The following is a 9,944-nucleotide window of genomic DNA, read 5'->3' as shown; positions in this document are numbered from 1 at the left end:
CAACAACTATGCCAAAAAAGAATATTATTACCTTTTTTGAACTCACATTTAACCCAATCGTTGAAACCTTCACCCATTTCGTCCTATTTGAAATCATTAAGAACAATGTCTCTCCACCATCGAGAGTCATCCCGATTTAAAAGTTCCTTATTAGAAGCTAACACTTTTATTTTCGGGGAATGATATCGCAAGAGTAAAAAACGACTCCAAATTGCCTTATCCTCCTTTAAAATTATCCACTTCCATTTGAGAAGAAGAGATTTATTCATCTCTCCCACGTCTCTAATGCCTAACCCGCCTTTTCCTTTGGGTTTGTACACACTTTCCCACTTGACCCGATGGATGCATCTTGATTTCACATTCCCACACCATAAAAAGTTGCTAAGAAGACTTCTTATCTCTTGAATGGTTTTACTTGGAGCTTTATAAAAAGAAAGAGTAAAAATAGGGATAGCATTGAGAACGGATCCTATAAGAGTCGCCCTCCCGCCAATTGATATGTTTCTTCCCTTCCACTTAGTGAGTCTTGATTTTATGTTGTCAATCACCTCTTTCCACACCATTTTCTTGTACGCACCTCCGGCCACCCATATACCAAGAAATTTGAACGGAAGGGAACCTTTTTTACAAGCAAGGAAAGTTGTCGCCGACTTGATAAACCAATCTCCTATGTGAGTTCCGTAGAAGTTACTTTTATGAAAATTGATCTTCAACCCGGAAACCAATTCAAAACCTCTCAATAACACCTTTAGACTCCAAAGATTATCATAAGATGGTTCTCCTAGAATGATGGATCATCCGCAAATTGTAGAATATCCACAAAGTCGTTTACTCCGTACTTGAAAGGTTTAAAGTCTCCCACCTCCACCGATTTCTTAGTTAGCGCGGTTAAACTTTCCATAGCAAGAACAAACAAGAAAGGTGCCATGGGATCACCTTGACGTAAACCTCTTTGAACTTTGAACTCTTTTGTTGCACTACCATTCACCAAGACGGACATGTAGTTGGTGAAAATGCTAGATTCCATCCATTTCATCCATCTATTACCAAATCTCATTCTCACCAAAATCCACCTTAGATAATTCCAAGAAATTGAATCATAAGCCTTTTCGAAATCCACTTTAAGAAGTAGGCATCCCTTCTTCTTTCTTTTTGCCCAATCAAGAATTTCGTTTACCATTAGAACCCCATCCATCATGCTTCTTCTCGGAACAAAGGCGGTTTGATTGGATGATACCAACTTACCCACCACACCTCTCATCCTAGCCGCTAACATCTTTGCAATGATCTTGTAAATACTCCCACTAAGCATATGGGCCGATATTCAAACAAGTCTTGTGGATTTTTCCTTTTAGGAATAAGGGCAAGAAAAGAGGAAGTAATGGATTTGACAAGAGTACCCTTGTGATAGAAGTCATTGCAACACTTCAAGACATCTTCTTTAATGAGAGACCAAAACTTTTTGTAAAACTCCAAGGAAAAACCGTCCGGCCCCGGGCTCTTGTTACCATCAGACGACCATATAGCTTCCTTCACTTCATCTTCCTTGAAAAGTTTCTCTAGGTCCGATGTGTCTTCCGACGATAAAGTATTAAAAGTAATTCCCCTAAGCTTCGGCCTTAAAAGACAATCTTCTTTAAAGAAACTTTCAAAATGCTTGAAAGTGTGCTCTTTAATTTCATCAACCCCTTCCACTCTTCCCTCCAACGTATCAATGGAGCAAATGGCATTCCTTCGACTTCTATCTTTTAGAGAGTTGTGAAAATAACGAGTATTGTCATCGCCTTCGGAAAGCCAAAGTTGTCTCGACTTTAGCCTAAGTAACCCTTCTCTTTTGTTGATGTTCTCCCAAAATTCCTCCACCACTTTTGTTCTTTTCACAACCACTTCTTCCGGAACGTTACCTGCAAAATGAACAAACACGTTATCTAAAGAATGCAACTCTTTCCCATCTTTGTTGATTTTGAGATCTATCCACCCGTAGACGCTCTTGTTCCACCAAGCTAACCGGTTTTTGAGAGTTTTCAACTTTTCAACCAAGCAATAATCACCTCTTTCTTTTACCACTATCTTCTTCCATTCCTCCTCCACAAAAGAATCAAAGTCCTCGTGTTTGAACCACAAATTATTGAACTTGAAAGGTTTAGGACCCCAATACTTTCTATTGTCTTTGAACCAAATAGGCGCGTGATCGGACACATCCCTCTCGCCGATATATTGACCCTCCACCTTCCAATCTTCAACAAAATAATCCGATAAAAGAAACCTATCGATCCTACTCGTGGATTTACCATTACTTTTAATCCAAGTAAACTTGCCTCCTATAGTAGGAAGATCCACCAACTCCATATCTTCTATGAACTCTTTAAAAAACATTATCTCCCTCCTATAGCTACGACTTGACGTCCCAATTCTTTCTTCTATAGAGGTGATGGCATTAAAATCTCCTCCTAAGCACCAAGATCCTTTTATATTGTTGTTTTTGAACTCACATAACCTATCCCAAGACCTCTTCCTCGTGAGAATGTCACAAGAAGCATACACATTCACAAAATAAATAGTTTTCCCTTCCTTCTCCACACAAAGGCCTAAGAAACCCTCTCCTCTAAAGCTGAAATTTATATTAAAGAAATCCTTCTTCCACATCGTAAGAATGCCTCCCGACGCCCCATTGGCGTCCAAATGTGACCACTCCACATGATTATCACCCCACATTTCTTTCGCCACATTAAGATCCATGTCACTTAACTTTGTTTCTTGAATAAAGCAACTATCTACTTCTCCTCTTTGGATGTGATAGCCAACTTTCTTCCTCTTGGCCCGACTTCCTCCTCCTCTTAAATTTAAGGAAAAAATAATCATGAGGAAGGTTCATTGTTTATCCCCGTTGTCGCCACATTCCTTTTGGTATCCCTAACTTCCATTTCCTTCACTTTTGCTATTGGATCAAAATTGTCAGAGATGTTCCGTCTTGTTCAGCACTCCATTAGATATTCTTTTATTACAGTTTGTGATGTCGGCACTAGAAATAAAATCACAAGTTAATGGTAGGCCTCCATACAAATAATTCTACTTTGAGAAAAGGTTGTTCTAATTGAATTTAGGTGATTCTCCTAACATAGCAAAGTCCTTCCCTTCTTGAAGACGATTCTCTACCGGGTATATAAAACTATCTGCTTGATCACCTAAGTCCAGAACCTCTCTAATTTTCTTCCTTGACTTCTTGCAATTCTTCACCTTTTGACAGTGATCATTAATGCTTAAAATCTGTTTTCCTTTGTTTTTGACTTCCTTCTTCTAAAATTTTTTGACTACTTTCTTAACAGGCACAGTGAAATTTTTCGCAGCTTTTAAATTAACTTTGGTTTTATTCCGCCCATGCATGCAAATGGTTCCTGCTTCTGAGTTATTCTGATCATTTCCCTCTCCCTGGCCCACATGAGCGTGTAACTCATTCACCCCTTGGCCCACATTAACTAGAAAATCACACTTATCTTGGCTCACATGAGAAAAAGTCTGGCCCGAAACTTCTCCCTTGACATTTAATATTAATTCATCCTTTTTTGTCCTTACTCTCTCCACACTGGGTCCCACTTCATTATAAATCTCCATAGAAAAAGCCTTGCTGCTCTCCTTGTCCTCTTCCGTAACTAGTCCCACCGCCAGGTCATCAGGGCTAAAAGTTGTATTGGAATAATGGTTATTTAAAATGAATAAACCACCTGGGCCCATCATCTCAATTTCCTCGTTAAAAAAACACTTCTTCCCCATCTTTTGAATCGCCGCTTCCTCTCTGCTGTAAGTCTTCATCGAAATGGCGTCTGAGGTACATCTTCCATCTGAAAAGCTGTCACGATTTCCCTTAATTAACTCTTTACATTTAATGTTTTCTGCCGATCCACTCTTTTTTTGAGATCCGTTGATGCTCTTTTGCAGAAAATCCGCTCTTGCATCAACATCATAGTTAATGTTGTGGCTCAGAATCCCAGGCTTTGTGGGGATATGAATCAAACGGTGTCGTTCCGGTTCACCTTCGCCGCCGTGCGAATCTTGGTAAGACGCTGAAGCTTCCTCTTCCGATGATGTGATGCTATCCTATTTGTATTCATCCGTTTCCCCCGATTCCCAGATCTGTTCTTCGATGATGAAGATATCGAACCAATCACCATCCACACAAGCCCTAACTCTACTTTTGATGGACTCCAGGTGATTAGTGTAAATCATAAGACTAATTACATCCATTCTTATGCATTTTTCCTTCAATATTTGAGGATTCATCATCTTCCCAAAATCTGCTAATAAAATATTCATGAATCTATCGTTTTTGATGAAACAGGGCACGCCGTAGATGGACACCTGAGCCACTTTAGCACACTCAGCGTCAGTTTTCTTCCAATCCCTCACCTCTACAAACCAGAAATTGAGCCAATCTCCTCCTTCCTGAATCAGAGTAACTAGGTTTCCTTCTTCGTTCTCCTCTAGGAGACACAGGTTAGGACCGAGAGCAGTAGCAGTTATAGTGAAAATTCCTTCCTCCAATAGACTATTTGCCACTGCGAACGCATCTCCTGCCCTTCTTGTGACTCCCACTTTGGCTTTGGTGAATCTCCTTTGCTCTTCTTCACAGGATGTAAAGAATAAGGAATAACAAGCCTCATTAGTCTCCTCTGACTTCTTCACCTTTTCTCCTTTGGTTATCTCAGCGTAAGTTTTCGAGTTACCCACGCCTCCCCCGACCTTAGTGACCATATGACAAATTCTATCTGTGTTAGCTGGTGAAAACACCCTATTAAGGTTTTTGTTTTTCTCAAGGACCTCTGTTTTGACATGGTGAGGATTTTTCAGCAGATTCTTCCTTTTAATCCTAGATATGTTGGCCTCAACTTTGAACCATCTAGCCAAACATTATCCAATTTAGTCTCCAATAACTTCTCGTCTGCCACATTGATGAATCTAACGAAACCGAATCTATGGCCTCGCCAGTATCTTTTTGGAGGAATCACAATTTCTTCAATCAGCCCCAGGTCTTTGAACTCTAAGAACAAATCCCTTGCACACCAATTATCCCCAAAGTCTGTAATGAAAAAAGTTAACACCTCCCTCCTTATCACATCCACATCCTTCCTGAGAATGTCCCAACCTTTCCTTTCTGCAGATTTGTTCTTCCTCCCAATCACCCTCCATAGTGAGCCGTTAGTCAAAGAAAAAAACTCAAAGTGAACCGATGCTTGGTGGAACTCTCACAGGATCCACATAAACTTAAGCTTAGCTGCCAACACAGGATCCACACCATGCACAACCCCTCTTTTCAGAATTTCTTTCGCACACGACTTAACCGAAAAGCCGTCATCTGTGTTCGCTTCCCACATGATATATATATATATATATATGAGGAGGGATCAAATTACACCCGAAGAGTTACACCACGAGTTACACTCGTTCAATAACTACATTTCGAATTAATATTTTTTAAATTCAACCGTTGGATTGAAACATAATATCATATAGATCATACCTATAAAGTTTGAGCTTAATCTATAATGATTTACTATACGATCAAGATATCCAAAGATTAACGTCCAAATGAGCTTTCATATAACATTAATTTTGATGTAATTCAATGACATAGTAAATCATCATAGATTAAGCTCAAACTTTATAGGTATGATCTATATTATATTATGTTTCAGTCCAATGGTTGAATTTAAAAAGTATTAATTTGAAATGTAGTTATTGAACGAGTGTAACTCGTGGTGTAACTCTTCGGGTGTAATTTGATCCCTCCTCTCTCTCTCTCTCTCTCTCTCTCTCTCTCTCTATATATATATATATATATATATATATATATATATATATATATATACATAGCATATCTTATGAGAATTGCTAAGTTATATGAGAAAGAATCTGAACCATTAAATTTTAAAATAAATGGTGGAGATTATGTGTCATTGTTTTTTTCTCTCTCCTCCATCATTTATTTTATTAATGGAGAAGAGAGAAAAAAAAGATTGACACATAATCTCTACCATTTATTTTAAAATTTAATGGTTCAGATTCATTCTCATGTTCTCATATAAAAATCTTATTCTCACATGATATGTCATGGCTAGTAGGTTCTAACTTCTAAGTCTAACTACAAACCAAATTGATTGAGAATTGACTTAAATATACATATATATATATATATATATATATATATATATATATATATATATATATATATATATATATGTATCCTTAAATATTGAGGATTGCGCATATCGAAGAAGAAGTCGTGCGACGTAAAGATTCAAAAAAACTTGTGCATGTTTGTCGTGCGATATCGTAATAACTATTATTAAACCTTTTTAGATAGAGAATCGGCATATAAGCCTAAAACACCGCTTTGCTTTGACCTATGGGCTTTTTAAGCCATCCGAGATTGTTTCACGCACAAAAACAACATTTTACTATTTTACGCAATTTTCTATTTTATTTATTTCAGTTTTGGATAAAAGCCCATTAGGGTTTCTTTCCTTCTGTATATAAACATCTTTGGCGTGTTCGTCATGATTATCTTTCAAATAGAAAAATTTAGTAGTTTCTCTATCTGGTGGATTACAATGTTTATCTTACAGGATCGACACTTGCAATCTTATCTTCTCATTCTAGGTGTGCCACTTGCTAATCCATAGTATTTCAGACTGCATCAAGTGGCATCAGGGTAAGCTTTCTCTTGTTTCTTTTTGTCGCTTGATCAACCATAGTATATCAAGTGGTGACTAGAATAGATTTTGAGGGAATCACTATGATTCTAAATACTTTGACACAACAGATTATAACTTTAGAAAATCAAGTGAACAACGCCAACAACAATAAGAATCAGCGAAGTTACAAAGGATGAGGGTATGTTAGGGTTCCACAGGGTGGAAACAATCATGTTATTAATGTTGAAAAATCGAGTTCTAAAGAGAAAGAACCATACGAGGAAGAAGTTGATCATGAGATTTGACAAAATAACCATAACTATCTAGTGAAGACTAATATTCCATTGTTATGTAGTGTGATGGGAGTGGAGATGTTTCTGGATCGGAATATCAATATTAACACGTTCTTCGGCGTTCAAGACATCCATGAGAACAAGAAGGTTAATATGGGTGTGATCAGGTTGAAGAGTATAGCTGCTTTTCTAATGGGATAAACTTGTTCACATGCAGAGGCAGAGGTATAAGAAGGGGTCGGTCATAACTTGGCGAAGAAATAAACAATTGATGCTGGAGTGGTTTTTACTAGAGGATTATGATTAGATTCATTATAAGATGTATATTAAGTGTATTTGTGGAAAGACAACTATGATTGAATACATTGTTGAGTTCCTGCATTTTTCATAGTGCAATGAATTGGGAGAATCAGAGCGCCACAAAGTAGCTCGATACATCAATGGCTTAAAGGCATCATTGTATGAGAAAATGGGTTTAAAGACTGTATGGACCGTTTCTAAGGCATCCAGTTTTGCTCTGAAATCAAAATTGATAGAAAACCCCCTTAAAATTTCTCATATTATATAAGGTATTTACCATATAATAACTTTGAGTCAGCAAGGGACAAGGAAAACAACACAACAACCAGGGGTTCCAACCCTTGGAACAAGGGGACTAGTAGCTCTAGCAATTTTTTTGAAAAAAATGTTAAGATTATGGCGGTTATAATTGCCCTAATTTTCTATTAACTTTAAGAAATTAATGAAATTTAGGCTATTTACACTGTCATTATTCACCAAACATAACCCACATTATATACTAAGGATATTAGGACGGTTAGTATGGAGGTTAAGGAGAAAACACCATTTTCTATGACTTTATTAAAAACATTATTTTTCATAAATTGTGGCAATTCAGACCGTCGCAATAATACTTTTTAACCAATATAATTTACCCAATCTTTTGTAGTGAAAGAAGCAGAACGAAAGACCCTAGAGGTTCAAAACAAATACGTTAAATCCATGGGTTCTTTTTCACTAACTTTAGGTTTATTACAATGTAAAACAAGAAATAACTCTATAATATTATCAAGGTCTCTAGAAGGATCGGGGATTAGACCCATGAAAGCATGGACATTGTCAACAATGGTAAAGGGAAGTAATATCTGATATTTAAAGATTCTGAGTTTTTCCTTCTTCAATGGTGGCACAGGAACACATTTTTGATTTCCAGACATCGTGGGAGCACTGAGCTTTGCAACAAGAGGCAAAGCTTCTTTAGATCTCTTCTAGTTCTTGGTTTTCAAATATGAGGCCATGATTGAAGCTAGTGAGCTTGAAGGTAAAGAGTTTTTAGAGAAAGGGTTTCAGCCTGCATGTTAGAAAAAACGGGAAGAAGGATAATAGAAAGGGAAAGGAGGTCATTTATAATAGAGGAAAAGCCTTTTGGTTTTGTAAATCAGACAGTTGGCGCCAAGTCCTAGGGCATGTGGCGATCGTTGGATGAGTGGAGTTAAACTGCTTGACTATATGGGTCATATTGTCATAGAAAGTTTGAGCTAGTGAGTAGGGTAGTGGTGGCTGCACGTATCCGAAATTATATTTGATGGAAATTCCATGATGACGATAACGTTGACGCACTATATAAAATTGTGTGAGAAAAAAGTCAAAAAATGTCTTTATCTCCCTCTAGTCGAAAGAGACATTTTGGGAGGCAATTTGTTATCTAGGATTTTTGACAGGTCTTAAAATCGAGCTTAACTTAGAGGAAGATGAGAAGATTTCGGACAAAGGTTTGGGTGATGTTCAAGAGCGTGGCCTACGCGTATGCTAGTGGCATTTCGACGTGAAAATGGCGAAGTGAAGTGTCGAAGTCTAGCCTAGCAAAAAGGTTATGGACTTAGTATTTTTCTAGGTAGCCAATATCAAAATTTTGTCCAAAGTAGGTGATTTGATCAAAAAACGTTAAAGGATACAAACGTGGTTGAATAAACACTTAGGGTATGCTTGGTAGAGGAGAAAAAGAAGAGAGAGAGAGAGAGAGAGAGAGAGAGAGAGAGAGAGAGAGAGAGAGAGAGAGAGAGAGAGAGAGAGAGAGAGGTTGAAGAGAAGAGTGGAACTTCTCTTGTTTGGTTGAGGTGAGAAAGAGAAGAGAGAGAGCTATAATCAATGGGTCCCACCATTTTTTCAATCTTCTCATAATTGAAGAGAAATGTGAAAGAGTATCACTTTTCCAATTTTACCAAATTATTATATTATTAACTTTTATCTATTTTTAAATTCATGGTGTAATAACTTTGTTTAGTCAAGGATGTTTTTGTCTTTTCAAAAATAGTTACGTTTCTTTCTCTTCTATTTCTCTCATTCTTCTCTTATAACAAACAATACATCAAATCTACTATATTTCTCACATTTTTCTCTCTTCTCTCGCTCTCTCTTACCTACTTCTCTCTTCACAACTTCTCTTCTAAACCAAACACACCCTTAGTAGCCATATCCATATTAGTAGGATGCGTGGAAGAGATTTCGAACAAGAGACAAATGTGGCACTCAATGGAGAAAAGCCCGCCCTTAGCAGTTACTTGTATTTTCAATAGAAATAGTAGTTCCAATATGAGAATGAAGTTTCAAATTTACTACAAAACTCACAAAAACCTAGAGTATCAAGCAAAGAGAGAAATGAGTCCCGAGAGTGCAATGTATGTTTGATCACCAATTTTCATTTATGGAAACTTTTAATTTCAAGTTTACTTTACATTTATATGTTCTTTATGGTCGAACCTTTTACTTTTTCAGTTACAGTTTTACTTTAACTAGTTTTTATTTTCATAACGTTTATTCGATCGTTGTCGAAAGAAATTCAGATTCTTAGTATTTTCGCTTTATTTGAAAATCTTCAGGCACATTGTTCTAAGACTCCCTAGTCGGTTTCGCTAGTAATCTTTAATAAAAGACTAGCATTGCTTACCAATTTTCAAGATAA

General features: G+C 37.1%; 1 protein-coding gene across 1 annotated transcript; it reads right to left on the bottom strand.

Annotated features, from left to right (window-relative positions):
* Positions 1 to 781: 781 nt before the first annotated feature.
* On the bottom strand, positions 782 to 1,261 carry LOC131597655 (secreted RxLR effector protein 78-like). The gene has a single exon (XM_058870342.1). The coding sequence runs from the start codon at positions 1,259 to 1,261 to the stop codon at positions 782 to 784; it is 480 nt and encodes a 159-aa protein (XP_058726325.1).
* Positions 1,262 to 9,944: the final 8,683 nt, after the last annotated feature.

The sequence above is a fragment of the Vicia villosa genome, linkage group LG1, assembly GCF_029867415.1.
Source record: "Vicia villosa cultivar HV-30 ecotype Madison, WI linkage group LG1, Vvil1.0, whole genome shotgun sequence".
Lineage (NCBI taxonomy): Eukaryota > Viridiplantae > Streptophyta > Magnoliopsida > Fabales > Fabaceae > Vicia > Vicia villosa.
Note: the sequence above shows the minus strand (reverse complement) of the source record. Positions and strands in the feature narration are given on the sequence as shown.